Source organism: Dendrobates tinctorius, unplaced genomic scaffold, assembly GCF_039654945.1.
Source record: "Dendrobates tinctorius isolate UK_male_01 unplaced genomic scaffold, ASM3965494v1 ptg000257l, whole genome shotgun sequence".
NCBI classification, from domain to species: Eukaryota; Metazoa; Chordata; class Amphibia; order Anura; family Dendrobatidae; genus Dendrobates; species Dendrobates tinctorius.
Window position 1 is genome coordinate 10,013,067 of NW_027361924.1, and position 19,621 is coordinate 10,032,687.

General features: G+C 44.3%; 1 protein-coding gene across 1 annotated transcript; it reads left to right on the top strand.

Moving 5' to 3' along the window:
- Positions 1 to 14,529: 14,529 nt before the first annotated feature.
- On the top strand, positions 14,530 to 16,516 carry LOC141069193 (tripartite motif-containing protein 16-like). The gene has a single exon (XM_073558610.1). The coding sequence runs from the start codon at positions 14,628 to 14,630 to the stop codon at positions 15,984 to 15,986; it is 1,359 nt and encodes a 452-aa protein (XP_073414711.1). The 5' UTR covers positions 14,530 to 14,627; the 3' UTR covers positions 15,987 to 16,516.
- Positions 16,517 to 19,621: the final 3,105 nt, after the last annotated feature.

Consider the following 19,621-nt stretch of genomic DNA (forward strand, 5'->3'; position numbering starts at 1 on the left):
GATCCTGACCGCGTCATATCGCTGGTCGTGATCGCTGGTGCATCGCTAAGTGGGACAGTACCTTTAGTCTACAGTCTGACTGTATCTGTCTCTTGATGACCCCCTGTAGTGCATTAATCCCCAAGGCTCCTTTGTTCTCCTCTGGGAGGCCTGGAAACCGCCCCAACCTGTTTGACTACCCCTGGACACAAGGATGGGGGTGGGGAGAACAGGAGCTGGTCAAGTCAGTTCCTGTTTGGAGAGGATCGTGTATAGACTGCACTTCAGAGAGAAGAACCCATTTTTACCCTCTGGTGCGAGAGTTTTGGAATCTCATCTCCCTGGACATTTTATCCTGTTACTGGACTACATTCTTTTTCTGGACTATTGTATCCTCAGTGTGGTGGATTGTTTATGGACCTTCTAATTTTGCCTGTAATAAAGGTCTTGGGATTGTTCACCCTTCCCTCGCTCTGTTGATTGTGTGGTATCGGAGAAGGACCCCGTGACACTGAGCATGCCCGGAAAAATTTCCCTTCCATAAATTTAACCCCAAAATCCGTTCTGGCACAGAAAAGTCTCTCTCTCTCCCAAATTCTGTAGCTTTAAATTTCCTACACTAACTGCTGTGCATCAGTTTTTTCCAAATATGTAACGGATCCGTTTTTCAACACTTTGCCGGATTTTGACTGACGCCAGAAAACAGAAGTGTAAAACAGGCTTTAACAAGAGCTCAACCAGTACATCTGGAAAACCCAGTCTGTTGTGAACTCTTTGCCTGGGAGAGACCTTGCTGAAGCAGTATAACTACCTTGTGTCTTGTTGCTCACTCAGTCTTGCCATTGTGTATGACCTGTGACATAAATCTGTCTTCCACAAGCTCACCTTTGTAGCAGAGTTTGGCTGTTCCTCACCCAGTTTTAAGCCTCCTACTCAGTTGTTTCTGTTTCAGTTAATGACTGAGTTTCAACATAGATTTGAAAATGATGATCATTATCACCTATCTGGTATAAGTGATTACTCATACACCTGACTATATTCCTGCAACATCCCTCACAGTGTACAAATGTATCTAGAAGAACTGATGAAGGTGAAGGGCAGTCACCAAATATTGATATGCTTTATATTCTTTTCTTCATTCACTTTATATTTAGCAACTAACAAAAGTACAAACTATTTACCCTTCTATTTTAGATTTCCGGATCTCTTGGATAACCTGCTACCTGTTGTGGCATATCCCACTTATATATTTCACATCTGTTGTCCTGCAAGCCATCATCCTCAGGTCAACAGGAAGATGTGATGAGATTAACTTGCATTGTTTGACTATTTAATTAATTTGCAGAGTTTTTATTCCTGTGTTTGCAAGTCAACAAGCCACAAGACACACACAATGGTCACTCAACATATTAAGGAAACATCCATTGTTCAATGACCCTGCATCACTGTCTGGCAAAGATAGCAGACAATATACTGTAGGAGCTGATATAAGAGGCAAACAGCCATTCAGAAAAATACCATAAATCAACGGATAAGACTCATTTGACAACAGTCTATGGTTCTTGACCAACTGAAGAACAAATGCATAAATTCTAAAGTCAATATATAGATAACAGTCTATTCCTATTCGATTACTGAATTTAAGTCTGGCTAACTAAGATTAAATGCTGTGTCGTCACAGAGTCCACTGAGCCTCAGTGAAAACTTTAGATCTGGGCCCCTACCTGAAGGTTGGTCAATTGTATGGGTCCATGCAGTGTTCTAGATCCTAAAAAGACAATTGTGTTCCCTCCCCATGTCCTCCATCCTTGCTCCTTCCTGTAATTATGTCCCCTATCCTGGTATATTGTCCCCTATCCTGGCCCTTTCCTATAATAATATCCTTTGTCCTGACCTGTAAGAAGTGTCCTTAATGCTGGGCTCCTTCCTATCATAATATCCCCATCCTGGGCTAAATCCTGTAAGAAATGCCCCCATCCTGGGCCGTAGTCTGCAGGAAATGTAACCCATGCTGGGTTTCTCCCTATTATAATGTTTGCCGTTCTGCTGCTTATTTCAACACATTTTAAAAAGATAAACAATTCTTTTCATATTCCTCTGCTCCCATGACATGCAGCATGCTGTCTAGCCGGCAGAGAGGCAGGCACTGGCGACACATGAAGTCACTGACATGAGCAGCCTGTGAAGGGCTCGCCGACATCAGCTACCGGCCTCTGATTGGCGGTAGCAAGTATTGCAGTGCAGGGACCATGCAGGTCTCTGCGCCACAATAAACTCCAGCTGAATGTGCGTCCTCAGATGCACATCCAGTTGAGGTAGGCTGATATAGACACTGGCATGGGCGGACCCCCTCCCGCACGGGCCCTGTCATTACGCCCGGTTGAGAGACATTACTAAATTACATAATTGCTTTGCCCCCCCCCAAAGTGTTGAACCCTTAGGTTTGCACACTACATCGATAGGATTTTATAGTTTTGCTTTCTTATTTCCACACTTACTCTATCTTTCTTTCTATTTCTTTTCTATAAAACACTTTCTTACATTTCCTCTTTAATTTCTGCTCTTAGAGCAGCTAATATTTTAAAAGAATTTGTAAGAAGAAATGAGAAGTTACTGGGAGAAGGATCATCTGTGATGAAACACGGAGCTGACAGACAAGAATGTCAAGAGATAAGGCGAGAATCTTGGCAGAATGTGACCTGAGATAAGGAAGAATCTTGTCCTGCAGCCCACTACTGACTGCTGCATTCTGTCCACCAGCAAGAAAGTTAGCAGTAGGCATGGAGAGCCATACTAATCCCGGATGTAGATTGCTAGATAATAGATAGATGACATTATTCATATCGCGTGCACTTTTCCACGTTTTTTCACATTACACCCATAAACTTAAATGTATTTTACTGGGATTTTATGTGATATGAAAACAAATTAACAAGCATTTATGACATGTAAAGGACATTATATGAGGTTTTCTAAATATTTAAAAAATATAGTTCTGAAAATAGTGATGTGCATTTATATTCAGCCCCCCGAGTCAATATTTTGTAGGACCACTTTTCGCTGCAATCACTGCTGCAGTCTTTTGGGGTCTGTGATTCAGTGGTTAGCACTGCAGCCTTGCAGCGCAGGGGTCCTGAGTTTAAATCCCACAAAGGAAAACATCTGCATGGTGTTTGTATGTTCTCCCAGGGGCGTAAGTACCACGGTCACAGCAGTCGCCACTGCGACCGGGCCCAGGGGGAGTCAGGGGCCCGGCAGGTCAGACCATATCTCCCAATGTCCCGATTCTCGTGGGACAGTCCCGTTTTTGACCCCCCCACCACACCCGTGTCCCGCCCGGGAGTCTATTTTTCCTCGCACTGCACTGAGCCGCCACACCCCCCATGCACCCTGTTGTGAGTTCATTTTCCCCTTCACCATTGAGGTCTGATGAACTCCCTCTTCTGGTGAAGGAAGGTAGTGAGGCTGATTACCAAGCACCTGGGTATGATGATGATGACTGGGTGACGGGAATTGCTGACTGGATATAAGGCAGCTGACGCCCTTCTGCCTTGCTGGTGATCTCTCTGAGGGATTCTAGGAGACCAGTCTGATTCCTGCTCCTAAAAAGCTAAGTTTTCTGCACTGCTTTTTGCATTTGTGTTTTGTTTTGCCTTGTTTTTCTGAATTTCTGCCATTCCCTGCTGGGGTGAGTTGAATTCCTTTTTGCTCTGTCTTCAGAAAATACCTGAGTGCTGATATAGTCTTTTTGAAGCCTAGCGTCTTCAGGGCCTTTTTCCCTATCAGCCTGTTGGCCCTTGTTTTGATAGGGGTTTTGGCGGATTGCAGACAGCAGCTTTCCTTTCCTGTCCTATTTAGTTAGCTTGGGCCCCATCATTTGCTCAGTCTATCTTTCTATCTGTTGTGAGTGTTTTTTCATCTTGCTTCACCGTCATTATATGTTGGGGGCTGCCTATTGCTTTGGGGTCTGCTCTGGGGCAGTTTAGATTTCCCTTTCTGTCTTTAGGCTATGTAGTTCTCCGGCTGTGAACGAGGGGTCTAGGGCACCGTAGGAACCCCCCACGGCTACTGCTAGTTGTTGTTGATAGGTTCAGGGGTCTGCAATCCGATAGCTGCCAACTTCTCTGGTTTTCTGGACTTAGCTAGTATTTCTGTTTTTGCCTCCTACGGTGACTCATTCATAACAGAATCACCAGCCATATCGCAGATCCTAGCAGGAAAGAATTGTAAATAAAAAAAAAAAAAAAATTGTGTATATTCTTTCCTCTATATCTCTGAGGCTGTAGGGGGAATTTTTTTTTTTCTCAATGGAGATAAAGCAATTGTCTGATCGTGTGGAGCAGCTCGCTGAGGAAGTGCGGGGAATTTCCGCCTACCTTGCTCATTCACATGCTGCTGAACCAAAGATCCCTACTCCTGATGTGTTTTTTGGGGATCGGTCTAAATTTTTGAATTTCAAAATTAATTGTAAGGCCGGTTTCACATTAGCGCTTTTTAAGCGCACGCACGGCCGGGGGTAGCTCCACCCCCGAGCCGGCTCTCTGCCCGGCGTGCCCGCCCCTTGCTTGTAGCGCCGCCTACTAGCGGACAGCGGCGCCTGCGATCGGCGCACCCTATCTTTAGCATAGAGTGCGCAGATCGTGCGCAGGCCGTGCGCTAGTTGCGCTTTGACCTGCGCTGCGCACTTTTGACGGTGCGCCGTGCGCGCCAAAATCCGAAAAGTTTGATTTTGGCGCGCACGGCGCACCGTCAAAAGTGCGCAGCGCAGGTCAAAGCGCAACTAGCGCACGGCCTGCGCACGATCTGCGCACCCTATGCTAAAGATAGGGTGCGCCGATCGCAGGCGCCGCTGTGCGATAGGAGGCGGCGCTACAAGCAAGGGGTGGGCACGCCGGGCAGAGAGCCGGCTCGGGGGCGGAGCTACCCCCGGCCGTGCGTGCGCTTAAAAAGCGCTAATGTGAAACCAGCCTAAATTATTTTTTGCCTTGAAGCCTAACTCGTCAGGGAGCTCCGCGCAGCAGGTTAAAATTGTTATCTCTTTGCTGTGCGGCGATCCCCAGGATTGGGCGTTTTCTTTGAAACCAGATGATCCTATTCTGACTAATGTGAACGCATTTTTTCAAGCCTTGGGGTTGTTGTATGATGAACCTAATGCTATTGATTAGGCTGAAAAGACCCTGTTGGCATTGAGCCAGGGTCGAGATTCTGCAGAATTGTACTGTCAAAAATTCTAAAAGTTGGCGGTCCTTACTACCTGGAATGATAATGCCTTGGCAGCTCTCTTTCTGAAGGGTTTGTCAGAAGCCGTAAAAGATACTATGGTGGGATTTCCTGTTCCCTCTGGTCTTGATGATTCTATGTCATTAGCCATTCAGGTTGATTGGCGTTTACGTGAACGCAGGACTGCACGAGAGGTGTTGCCACCTGTTGAACAAGTGTCTGAACCTATACAATCTGACAGAGTTTTGTCCAGGGAGCAACGTCAGGAGTTCAGAAGACGTAATAAGCTGTGTCTTTTTTGTGGAGATGCCTCGCATATTATTTCTGTCTGTCCTAAACGAGAGAAACGTTTTGCACACACGTTTTCTGTGGGTGGTGTTCAACCTAAGTTTCTTCTGGCAATTACTCTGATCTGCTCCCTGTCCACATTTTCCGCCAAGGCTTTTGTGGATTCGGGAGCAGCCCTGAACCTAATGGACTTGGATTTTGCTAAACGCTGTGGATTTCCGATGACACCTCTGCGGACGCCTATCCCTTTGAGAGGGATTGATGCCACTCCTTTGGCGAAAAATAAACCTCAGTTTTGGACCCAGGTGGTAATGCGGGTCGCCCCAGAACATCAAGAAAATTGCAGATTTTTGGTGTTGCATAATTTCATTATTCTGGGGTTTCCCTGGTTGCAAATTCATAATCCAGTTTTGGATTGGAAATCTGTGTCTGTGGTGAGTTGGGGTTGTTGGTGTGCCCTTAGTGAGGCTCCGTTTTTTTCCACCTCTCCTCAGTCGCATGATGTTCCTGACTATTTGGCGGACTTTTATGATGTATTTAGTGAGAATGAGTCTGCATCTTTGCCTCCTCATAGGAGTTATGACTGTGCAATTGAACTGAGCCCGGGGTGAAAATTTCCCAAGGGTCGGCTCTTCAATTTATCTGTACCCGAGCATGAGGCTATGCGATCCTATATTAAGGAGGCATTGGAGAAGGGTCATATTAGACCATCCTCTTCACCCTTAGGTGCTGGGGTTTTTTTCGTGGCCAAAAAGGATGGTTCATTAAGGCCTTGTATTGATTATCGTGCCCTCAACAAAATTACTATTAAATATCAGTATCCGTTACCCCTGATTTCGGATCTATTCTCCAGAGTTAAAGGTGCTTGCTGGTTTACCAAGCTTGACCTCAGGGGGGCGTATAATCTTATCCGCATTAAGCATGGGGATGAATGGAAGATGGCATTTAATACTCCGGAGGGACATTTTGAGCACCTGGTGATGCCTTTTGGGCTCACTAATGCCCCTTCTGTCTTCCAGTGCTTCATGAACGACATTTTCCGAGACTTTGTGGATAAATTTTTGATTATCTATCTGGATGATATTTTGATCTTCTCCAAGGATTGGGATTCTCATGTGGAACATGTTCGGACTGTGTTCCGGATCTTGAGGGAGAATTCCCTGTATGTCAAGGGATCGAAATGCCTTTTTGGGGTACAGAGGATTTCTTTTTTGGGATTTATTTTGTCTCCGTCAACTATTGAAATGGACCCGGCCAAGGTACAGGCCATTTATGATTGGGTTCAGCCCACTTCTTTGAAGGCCCTCCAGAAGTTTTTGGGTTTTGCTAATTTTTATCGGAAATTTATAGCAAAATTTTCTAGTATTGCCAAGCCATTGACTGATCTGACTAAGAAGGGTGCTGATGTGTTGAATTGGTCTTCGGAGGCTGTTTCTTCCTTTCAGGAGCTGAAGCGAAGATTCACTTCTGCCCCAGTTTTGCGGCAACCTGATGTCTCACTCCCGTTCCAGGTAGAGGTGGACGCTTCTGAGATTGGTGCAGGAGCTGTTTTGTCCCAAAAGGATCCTGTAACATCTAAAATGAATCCTTGTGCTTTCTTTTCCCGAAAGTTCTCTCCATCTGAACGTAACTATGATGTGGGGAATCGGGAACTGTTGGCCATGAAATGGGCATTTGAGGAGTGGAGACATTGGTTGGAGGGAGCTAAACATCAAGTCGTGGTCCTCACTGACCACAAGAATTTGATTTACCTGGAGTCGGCCAAACGCTTGAACCCTAGACAGGCTAGGTGGGCCTTGTTTTTTACACGTTTTGATTTTGTGGTCTCTTTTCTTCCTGGCACTAAGAATGTCAAGGCTGACGCTCTCCCTAGGAGCTTCTTTGCTGATTCTCCTGTGGTGACCAAGCCTGCTACCATCTCAGGCGAAGGGGTAGTTCTTTCTGCCATCTCGCCCGATTTGAGACGTGCTCTGGAAGCGTTCCAGGAGGACAAACCTGAGCGTTGTCCCAGGGGAAAGTTGTATGTTCCTGACCAGTGGAAGAAGAGGGTGATGTCTGAAGTTCATTGCTCTGCATTGGCTGGTCATCCAGGTATTTTTGGTACTAGAGATCTGGTGAGTCGGTCTTTTTGGTGGCCCGCCTTGTCTCGTGATGTCAGGAATTTTGTGCAGTCCTGTGGGACTTGCTCCCGGTCTAAACCTTGTTCCCGCTCTATTGGGTTCTTGATGCCTTTGCCGGTCCCCAGGAGGCCATGGACCCATATTTCAATGGATTTCATCTCTGATATGCCTGCCTCTCAGAGAATGACTGTTATTTGGGTGATTTGTGATAGGTTCTCTAAGATGGTTCATCTTGTACCACTCCCTAAGTTGCCATCTTCCTCTGAGTTGGTGCCCCTGTTTTTGCAACAGGTGGTTCGCTTGCACAGGATTCCTGAGAACATTGTATCTGACAGAGGAGTTCAGTTTGTGTCTAGATTTTGGAGGACTTTCTGTTCCAAGCTGGGAATTCAGTTGTCCTTCTCCTCTGCTTTTCACCCTCAGACCAATGGGCAGACGGAGAGAACAAACTAGACCTTGGAGTCGTATTTGAGATGTTTTATTTCCGCTGATCAGGATGATTGGGTTTCATTTTTGCCCTTGGCCGAATTTGCTTTAAATAATAGAGCTAGTTCTGCCACTTTGATGTCACCTTTTTTTTGTAACTTTGGGTTTCATCCTCGATTTTCTTCAGGGCAGGTGGAGCCTTCTGCCTGCCCAGGTGTTGACACTGTGGTGGAGAGAATGCACCAGATCTGGGACCAAGTGGTGGATAAGTTATCTCTCTCCCAGGAAAAGGCCCAGGTGTTTTCCAACGGACATAGGACCATTGGTCCCCAGTTTAAGGTTGGTGATATGGTTTGGTTATCATCAAAAAATATCGCTATGAAGGTGGCTTCTCCTAAGTTTAAGCCTAGATTTATTGGACCTTACAAGATTTTGGAGATTATTAATCCGGTCTCTTTTCGTTTGGCTCTTCCTGTCACATTTAAAATCCATAATGTGTTTCATAAGTCCTTGTTGAAGAGGTTTGTTGAACCAGTAGTTCCTGGGGTGGCACCTCCAGACCCTGTATTGGTTGAAGGTAACATGGAATATGAGGTAGAGAAGATACTGGATTCCCGTCTGGCTAGACAGAGACTCCAGTATTTGGTTAAGTGGAAGGGTTATGGTCAGGAGGATAATTCCTGGGTCTCCGCCTCTGATATTCATGCCAAAAGATTGGTGCGTGCCTTTCATCGGGCTCACCCTGATCGCCCTGGTGGCGTGGATGAGGGTTCGGTGACCCCTCCTCAAGGGGGAGGTACTGTTGTGAGTTCATTTTCCCCTTCACCATTGAGGTCTGATGAACTCCCTCTTCTGGTGAAGGAAGGTAGTGAGGCTGATTACCAAGCACCTGGGTATGATGATGATGACTGGGTGACAGGAATTGCTGACTGGATATAAGGCAGTCGACGCCCTTCTGCCTTGCTGGTGATCTCTCTAAGGGATTCTAGGAGACCAGTCTGATTCCTGCTCCTCAAAAGCTAAGTTTTCTGCACTGCTTTTTGCATTTGTGTTTTGTTTTGCCTTGTTTTTCTGAATTTCTGCCATTCCCTGCTGGGGTGAGTTGAATTCCTTTTTGCTCTGTCTTCAGAAAATACCTGAGTGCTGATATAGCCTTTTTGAAGCCTAGCGTCTTCAGGGCCTTTTTCCCTATCAGCCTGTTGGCCCTTGTTTTGATAGGGGTTTGGGCGGATTGCAGACAGCAGGTTTCCTTTCCTGTCCTATTTAGTTAGCTTGGGCCCCATCATTTGCTCAGCCTATCTTTCTATCTGTGTGAGTGTTTTTTCATCTTGCTTCACCGTCATTATATGTTGGGGGCTGCCTATTGCTTTGGGGTCTGCTCTGGGGCAGTTTAGATTTCCCTTTCTGTCTTTAGGCTATGTAGTTCTCCAGCTGTGATCGAGGGGTCTAGGGCACCGTAGGAACCCCCCACGGCTACTGCTAGTTGTTGTTGATAGGTTCAGGGGTCTGCAATCCGATAGCTGCCAACTTCTCTGGTTTTCTGGACTTAGCTAGTATTTCTGTTTTTGCCTCCTACGGTGACTCATTCATAACAGCACCCCATCCTCGCCCTCCTGCAGAGACCCACCGCAGCCCCCCACAGCCTGCAATGGCGTTGCTAGGCTGTTCTCTAATGTGCACACAGGATCTGTGATGAGGTCACAGGAGGGGAGGAGTCAGAGGTCATATGATCAGGGGCCTTGGTGTCTGCAGGACTCTGCTGTGCTGGTTGTCTTGGTGCTGGATGAGGGTAAGTTTATGTGTGGGGTCAGGAGGGATTTACAGGGTGAAAGTAGCAGAGCTGTGTGTACGAGTACGGAGCGGAGCCGTGTATGTACGAGGTGTACGGAGTGGAGCTGTGTGTGTACGAGGCGTACGGAGCGGAGCCACGTGTGTACGAGGTGTATGGAGCGGAGCCACATGTACAAGGTATACGGAGCGGAGTCACGTGTGTACAAGGTGTACGGAGCGGATCCACGCGTGTACAAGGTGTACGGAGAGGAGCCGTGTGTGTACGAGGTGGACAGAGAGATGGGCGCACTGGGGCCCATAACTTTGTAGTTACCGCACTGTGTTCTCCCCGTGTTTGCACGGGTTTCCTCTGGGTTCTCCGGTTTCCTCCCACACTCCAAAGGCATAATGATAGGGAATTTAGAGAGTGATCCCCAATTAGTGATGATAATGTGTGCAAACTGTAAAGCGCTGTGGAATATGTTGGCCCTATATAAAAGTAAAGATTATTATTACTAGCTTTGTACATCTAGAGGTGACATTTTTGCCCCTTCTTGTTTGCACACTCTCTCTCGCTCAGTGAGACTGGATGGAAACGTCGGTGATCGGCAATTTTCAAGTCTTGCCACAGATTCTCAATAGGATTTCGGTCAGGACTGTGACTTGGCCATTCACACGTATAAATAGGATTTGATCTAAACCATTCATAGTAGCTCTAACATGAAGATTTAAGGTCGTCTCATGCCTTTTTCAGCGTCCAGCAAGTTTTCCTCTAGGATCTCCTTGTATTAAGCTCATCCATCTTTCCATCAACTCTGACAAGCTTCCCTGTCTCTGCTGAAGAAAAATATCTCCACATCATGATGCTGCCACCACGTTTGACAGTGGGGATGGTGTTTTCAGGGTGATGTGCAATTTTAGTTTTTAGCCACACATAAAGTTATCCATTTACCTTAAAACATTATCCTTTGGTCTCTTCTGACCTAGCACCTTCTTCCATATGCTCACCTTTTTTTTCCCTTACATGGCTTTTGCAAATGAGACTTCTTATGGTTTTCTTTCATAAATGGCTTTCTTCTTGCCACTCTTCCATAAAGGACAGATTTGTGGAGTATACGACTAATAGTTGTCTTGTGTACAAATTCTCCCAGATGAGCTGTGGATCTCTGCAGCTCCTCCACAGTGACCATGAGCCTTTTGGCTGCTTCTCTGTGTGCTCTCCTTGCTTGGGGTATCAGTTTAGGTGGACCGCCCTGTGTTGGTAGGTTTGCAGTTGTGCCATACTCTTTCCATTTTTGGATGATGGATTGAACAATGCCCCATGAGATGTTCAGATCTTGGGCTATTTTATAACCTAACCCTGCTCTACTCTTCTCCATAACTTTATCCTTGACCTGTTTGTTCCATAATTTTCTCACACAAACCTCCGAGGCCTTAGCAAAACAGCTGTAGTTATACTGAGAATAAATTACAACCAGATGGACTAATTATTATTTACTAATTATGTGACTTATGGAGGCTATTGGTCAATCAGGATTTTATCTACACGTCACAATTTTCAGATATATATTTTTAAAACATTTAGAAAACCTTTTATCATTTCCTTTAGACTTCACAAATACTTGCTACTTAGCATTGGTATATCACATGCAATAAATTTATAAATTTAATTGCATGGGTTTAATGTGAAACAATGTGGGAAAGCTCTGTCATGGTGTGACTGTGGGATAATAGATAATAGATGTGCACCTATACTGCGCCTCAGGCTAGAGGTCCCTGGCTATCCCTGCCTCGGGAGTACCCCTGATGGTGAAAATGCCTGAGTCTCGTTTCCTCCTATGTTCTTAAGTAGTACAATGGAAGCACAATCACACAACACTCTCAGGAAAATACACAGAAGAATATAAAGTGTACAGCCCGGGAAGCAACAAAGTAATATAAAGATAACCGGGGGGAAAAGAAAAGGGTTAACCAAACACCACTTGCAACAAGTTTAGAAATAATCATTAATAACAAGGACATGTCCAATTCTCCAGACCAGGATAGAGACTAAGGGTACCGTTACACCTAGCGATGGACCAGCGATCCCGACCAGCGATGACGCGGTCAGGATCGCTGGTGCATCGCTAGGTGGTCGCTAGTGAGCTGCCACGCAGACAGATCTCACCAGCGACATCGCTGGGGTCGGGGATCGCTACTTACCTGTCAGACGCGGCGATCCTGCGTCCTCCCGCCCGGCTCCACGCTTCGCTCGTCGGCGCCACAGGAAGCCCAGCAGGAAGTGACCGACGAGGTATGGTCCAGGAGCTTCTCGCGTGATCAACGATAACCAGCAGGCGAGCCGGTCGGAGGTAAGTATCACATGCAGCGATATCGCTAGCAATATCGCTGCTACGTCACAAAATCGGTGACTTTACAGCGATATTGCTAGCGATATCGCAGTGTGTAACGGGGGCTTTAAACTATTGTTGGCATTACCTAAACAGTGGAGCCAGCTTAAATAGGGAAGGAGCAGATATGTGACCACAGGCAATCAACAAGCTGAGTCCAGCATAGATTTAACTCCTTCTAACCTGCCTAGGAGCTGCAACTCTGGAAGTCGAAGCCCGAGTCACCCCGGGGCTGACCATAGCTATCTAAGGAGTCACAAGGAGGAGTGTCTGAATCTGTGGAATCCACAGACTCTGATGCCACCATGACAGTTGGAGATGTTTGAGAAAAGCTCCTTGTGACAATATCACAGGGTATGAATACTTTTTCAATGCATATAGACAGATAATCCAACAAGTAAAAAAAAAAAAAAAGCAGCACTTTTTTTTGGGGGGGTGCAATTTTTTTTGGGGTGCTACTTTTTTTTCTTACTTTATCAATTTTGCATTGTGGATTACTGTCCAGGATCTTGAGATGTTCTTGGAGACAATTTCATGAATTTACTGCAAAGTTAAAAAGTGGATTTTTTTTTTCTTGTCTTGTACTGGTTATTGCAACTTTTACAAATAAAAGTCTCAAAAATTGCACCAAAATGTTGTCACACTGAAAAATACAGCCAGGAGGGGGAGGGAAACTTAAGTGAAGTTGAGCAAAATTTGGAAACTTTTCAAAAAGTTGTAATTGATGAATTAACGTCTGGAGTGGCTTACTTCCACCTTCAAAGCAGAAAGCAAAAGAAAATAGGCGAGCACATTTAAAATAAAATTAAAAAAAGGCGCAAATAGAATATTGAAATGCTATTCGCCAAAAAAAGCATGAACCGCACATACGTTGATCATACATTGATCTAAAAATTTATAACTGATCATGAGGTTCTTATTTTAACATTCTGATCAGATGGTATGAAGCCCACTGCCATATCACGGCAAACCTCGTAGTGGGTCCTACCGCCCTAATGGAGCGGAGCAGTGTGCCGACCACTGCCACAGCGGCTATGCACCAGCAGGGCAGACGACCCGTTGTCGCCAGACCACACTGCCCCACCAGCACAAAACCAAGCAACAATGTCTGCCACACAGCACCAACACCAAAAGAAAGGAGTCCCTGTAGCTCCAATGGAGCTGAGCCGTGCGTTGACCACTGCCACGGCAGCAATGCACCGGCAGTGGGCAGACGGCCCAGTGCCCCACAGCGCCCATGCTGCAAGACTGAGTCCCCATGACTCCAGACTGCGCCGTCCCACCAGCACAGAACCACAGCAACAATGGCCACCACACAGCACCAAATAAAAGGAGCACTGAAACTCACCTTCCTCCAGCTCTTCACTGAGAGCAGAAATGGGCTAGACCCCTTACTTTGCAGTCTCCTGCTAATTAAAATCACCTGTGCCAAATGGGAGGAATGCTGGTCCAAGAAAGGGGAAAGAACATGCTACAGTATATGCCAAAAAAAGAGCATGAACAGCACCTCTAAAAATCATTTGCTGATGTAATGCTGCTAGGCATTAGTAAGGGGTCTAACCCATTTCTGCTCTCACTGAAGAGCTTGATGGAGGTGAGCCTCATTGCTCCTCACATATGGTGTTGGTGCTGTGTGGCGGCTACTGTTGCTGTGGTTTTGTGCTGGTTGGGCAAAGCGGTCTGGAGTCATGGGGACTCTTGTCTTGTAGCATGGGTGCTTGACGCATGGTTCCGCTCCATGGGGGCAATGTGGACTCCTTTCATTTGGTGTTGGCGCTGTGTGGTGGCCATTTTTGCTGTGGTTTTTTGCTGGTGGGGCGGCGAGGTCTGAAAACACCTGGCCATCTGCCCTGGCGGTGCATTGCCGTTGCAGCGGTGGTCGGCGAGCAGCTCCGCTCCATTGGGGTGGTAGGGACCCACTACGGTGTTTGCCGTGACCTGGCAGTGGGATTCATACAGTCTGATCAGAATGTTAAACTAAGAACCTCATGTTCAGTTATGTATATTTTTGCCTAGCGGCGTAAGAACAACGTATGATTTTTGGAGGTGCGTTCCACTCTTTTTTAAGCATATAGAATAATGAAATGGATGCAATCAAAAAAAGGCACAAAGGCAATGATGAATTGAGGGCTTAGTTTTGTAGCTACATCGATAGACAGATAATTGATAGGTGAGCTGCGAGCTAAAGGACTGTGAAATAATGTTGGGCAGTAAATCTCCATCTATAATTATAGGATTTGGACTCTGTTCTCCATGTGACTCAGTAGGTGTAAAACTCGTAAATCATAAACTCGAGTTACCATAACAGGTCCATAATTACGTGCTCATAACATAAGCCAGCTCTATTCTCTCTCTCGGAGCTCTTCACATCGTGAGCGCTACCTCTGATCACGGCTGTTCTCTACAAACGTCTCTTTCCTCTTGTCTGAGGTGTATGATGGCGTCACCTAAATCTGGGAAAACTGATGAGATCTGCTGCAGCTACTGTGTCCAGTCCTCGGTGCCCGCCGCCAAAACGTGTGTGCACTGTGCAACTTCTCTGTGTGAAGAACACACCAAGGTCCACAATAAAGCTGCCGAGCACATCCTGGTGGAGCCCACCTCTTCCATCAAGGACATGAAGTGTCCCATCCATGATAAGGTCATTGAGTTCTGCTGCTCCAAAGATGGAGCCTGTATCTGTGCATCATGTTGTATCATTGGAGAACATCGAGGTCACAAGGTGGATTCACTCAAAGATGCCCTTGAGAAGAGAAAGGCTGATTTTAAAGACACCATGGATACTTTGGCGTTAGAGAGTGAAGAGAATGAGAAAAAACTTGAGAGGCTATTAAAAAAATGCGATAACATGAAAGTAGAATCTACAGGGGTCGCAGAAAGGGTGACTGCCCTTTTTCGAGATATGAATGAACAACTAGCGGCTCTGCAGGCCAGGGCGATGAGTGAGGTCTCCAGGCAGGAGAAGCAAGTTACGGTTCGGGTCAATGGTTTGGTAGAACAACTTGAGAAGAAGAAAGATGAACTCTCGAAAAAGATGAAGCACATCGAAGAGCTGCAAAATATAACCAATCCATTAACGGTGCTGAGGGGAACGACTCAAGAAGAGGTCAAGAAGCGCCGAGGCTCTCGAAAAGTCAGCGAAAGTGACAATGATATCAAAGTTTCCTCGAGTGTAGATGAGGGTCCCATCTCCCTCATCCTACACATAGGGCTCCTAAACTTTGCTGAGTGTCTACAGGACCTGAAAGCTTTACGTCAGTTTACAGATGTGAAGAAAACAAGCATCACGCTGGATGTGAATACAGCTCAAAGTAAAATCATCATATCCAGCGACCTTAAAACCGCTTCCCACTCTGCGGTATCTCAGAAGTATCCGGACACCCCTGAAAGGTTTAAGTCATGTCAAGTCTTGAGCACCAATGCATTCACCTCTGGGCAGCATTACTGGGAAGTGGACGTAAGTGAAGCCCCGAGGTGGATCATTGGGGTGGCATTGAAGAGCATCGAGAGGAAGGTCGCCGGTAACGACTCATTTCTTGGATACAACAACAAGTCATGGACTTTATTTTTCCAAAAGTTTCTTGGAGTCTCTCATAACAATGTACAAAACACAGTGGTCTCTGATTCTACGGTGCAAGGCGTTGGGATTTACCTGGACTATGATGCCGGATACATGTCCTTCTATCAGCTGAGCCCTACCAAACACTTGCACACCTTCACCGCCACTTTCCACGAGCCTCTTCACGCCGCGTTCTACATATTTGACAACAGTTGCATTAAAATGAAGTGTTAGAAGAACATATTGGAACATTTTTTGGACTGGGATGGATCTTTTCACTTCATCCATTTGTGTCTTGTTACATTCTCAAAAACATCTGCAAGGTTTGGGTACGACGTCAGGACCGAAGGACTATGGTATAAGTATTTACCACTGCTATGTAGGGTATGCCCCATTTCATTAAAAACACTTCAGAGGTTTCTACTCAAGGGACTTTCCATCCCTTTTATGAATATTTTTTATGCTTATCTATAGTTGTGTAGATATTTTTTTTTACAATGATTGTATAGTCGGGGAATGGAACGTACTCGACCTGCCAGCCATACGAGGTTTAGGGGTTTTTTATACAACCTATTTGTGCGGTTCAGGGCTTATTATGACCTGTCAGTAATTTTCCAAAAGGACCAGACTAAGGTCTGTGGAAGCCATAAAAGTCTTCAAGACTTCCTCATTTTTTATTGCTAGGATATGTTCACCGAGGTTTTTTTTAGGTTTTATTTAGCAGAAAATACTTTTCAAAATCCAACTCTTTCTATTAATTTCAATGGGAAATCCACTTTTTGACTCACATGAGGAGTCTTTTTTGAGCACTTTTTTTTCCTGAACAAGTTTTGAAAAAAAAAAAAACCACCTGATGAAAAAAGTGTGTATCACTTTCTTGAAGTGGCTCCTAATGGAATTTGCTCCTAAACAGATGCTGTCCAATCAAAAGATTGTTAAAAAAAAAATGCTTCAAGAAAAAAATTTTTTTCCAGAAACAGGAAAATAACTTCGCGTGAACATAGCCTTGAAGGGTGCGCATAAAAATAATCCATACACAGACAGGCAAAGAACATAACACAGACATACATACAACAAACACATAAAGCAACCACAAGCTCAGGGATGAAAAAATAAAACAAAAAAATGAGCAACATGCAAAAGGCAAAGTAAATGGCAGACAAAACAATGCCAAGGACACCTAAAGAAGTTCGAGGGCGCTCATGCGGGATACAGAAAAGGTGGGTCATACCATCCTTCCTTAATTAGGGGTCCTTTTACCATAAAAAGTGGTGGCGTCATTATCTGATCCTTTTTGATTTTTTTTTTCTCTGAGCTTCAGAATCCTCAGAACTTTTTTGTAACTTTTTGTAAATCTTAAAATTTGAAAATGTCAAAACAAAAAAATTTAAAACAAATCATCCCAAAAAAATAAAAGTAAACAGAATGTGAAATGTTAGAGTTACAGAAAGTAAAATCTGTTGTAATGATTGACATGACGATCTCACGAATGTCCCGATTTATCAGTGAATTATACACGGCTGTGACAAACGCTTGGTGTTTTTATTTCTTTTCGTTCTGTGTATGTTTGGTGGTTGGAGACAGGCCGGAGCAGCGGGGTTTTCTAGATAGATGCCTTGTGGACATTCACGCAGACAGCGATTTGTGCTGCACACACTGTACGTGACAAAACATTACATAAGAGATATCATCTGTGTCCTGCAACAAAAATACCAGAAATACTTGTTATTATAATGTCGGGTTCACTGTGGGAAAATTCCCAGCAACAATAAACACGACATTTTCACTGTGAAAACATGAAAGACCAGAACGTTCTCCTGCCAGATGGTGATAGATAGATGAAAGATAGATAACACTGGTCAACAGCATTTTTGGTGCCAAAGATATTTCATCGAATTTAGGGTATTTTTGGGGTGCTGATTCTGAATATGTCATCAGTTTTGCCAGATTGGCTCAAGTTTTTGAGATTTTTGGTATCTTATTTATAGCACTTGTTGGTAAATGCGACGCATCATCTCATTAATTTCTTTGGATTAGTACTTGAACTGAGCAGTTCTCAATATAGTTTTGTGTTAATTAGTGTTCTAAAAGTTTGTTCATAGCTTGATTTTTGCACTAACTTTATGTTGTTGTCTGTTTTCCAGTGAAAAGCATGAACTCATCATGAAGAAGTTGTCTTAACGATCCAGACTCATTCTGTTACATTTGTGGTGAATATACACTGCCAAAACATAGAAGAAACATAACAGACTTCGTAAAAAAAGTGTATTTTGCCTATTTTGGGGTTATGCTTGGGGACCAAGACAAGTTTTGGGCACCACACATAGTGTGCAAAGCATGTATCGAATTATTACGAAAATGGAGCAAAGGACAAAGAAAAAGCTTCAAATTTGGTGTTCCAATGGTGTGGAGAGAGCCAAAAAATCATCATGATGACTGTTATTTATGGTAAACACAGGTACAGGCACATCTTCACAATGAGGGACAGGCCTTCTTGCAGATTCCATGTTACTCCCATTTTTGTTTCTTATGCTTATTGAATCCTTGCACTTGCACTGCACAGAAATAACAGTCATCATGATGATTTTTTGGCTCTCTCCACACCATTGGAACACCAAATTTGAAGCTTTTTCTTTGTCCTTTGCTCCATTTTCGTAATAATTCGATACATGCTTTGCACACTATGTGTGGTGCCCAAAACTTGTCTTGGTCCCCAAGCATAACCCCAAAATAGGCAAAATACACTTTTTTTACGAAGTGTGTTATGTTTCTTCTATGTTTTGGCAGTGTATATTCACCACAAATGTAACAGAATGAGTCTGGATCGTTAAGACAACTTCTTCATGATGAGTTCATGCTTTTCACTGGAAAACAGACAACAACATAAAGTTAGTGCAAAAATCAAGCTATGAACAAACTTTTAGAACACTAATTAACACAAAACTATATTGAGAACTGCTCAGTTCAAGTACTAATCCAAAGAAATTAATGAGATGATGCGTCGCATTTACCAACAAGTGCTATAAATAAGATACCAAAAATCTCAAAAACTTGAGCCAATCTGGCAAAACTGATGACATATTCAGAATCAGCACCCCAAAAATACCCCAAATTCATTAAAATATTTTGGACACCAGAAAAAAAATTTTTTTTCGTTGACCTGTGTAATAGATAGATAATATAGATACAAACATGGTCAAAATTGTTGGTACCCCTCGTTTAATGACCCACAATGGCGACAGAAATAATTTGAATCTGACAAAAGAAATAATAAATCAAAAATCTATGAAAATGAACAAATGAAAGTCAGACATTGATTTTTCATCCATGCTTCCACAGAATTTAAAAAAATAAATAAAACTCATGAAATCGGCCTGGACAGAAATGACAGATTTCATTGTACCCTGCACAGATTCTAGGCACCCTGTGCCAGATGCAGCAAAGCAGCCCCAGAACATAAGAGCCTCCTCCATGTTTCACAGTAGGGACAGTATTCTTTTCTTGATATGCTTCATTTTTCTGTCTGTGAACATAATGCTGATGTGCCTTGCTAAAAAGCTCCATTTTTGTCTCATCTGTCCATAGGACACTCTCCCACTTTGTGGCTTGTCAACATGTAGTTTGGTAAATTCCAGTATGGTGTTTTTATAATTTTTTTTGAACAATGGTGTCCTTCTTGGTTATCTCCCATGAAGTCCACTTTGGCTCATACAACGATGAATGGTGCAATCTGACACTGATGTTCCTTGAGCTTGAAGCTCACCTTTAATCTGTTTAGAAGTTTTTCTGGGCTCTTTTGTTACCATTCGTATTATCCGTCTCTTTGATTTTTGATCAATTTTCCTCCTGTGGCCATGTCCAGGGAGGTT

Coding starts and splice junctions, on each gene's coding strand:
- LOC141069193 (XM_073558610.1), top strand. CDS start 14,628: ATGATGGCGTCACCTAAATCTGGGAAAACTGATGAGATCTGCTGCAGC.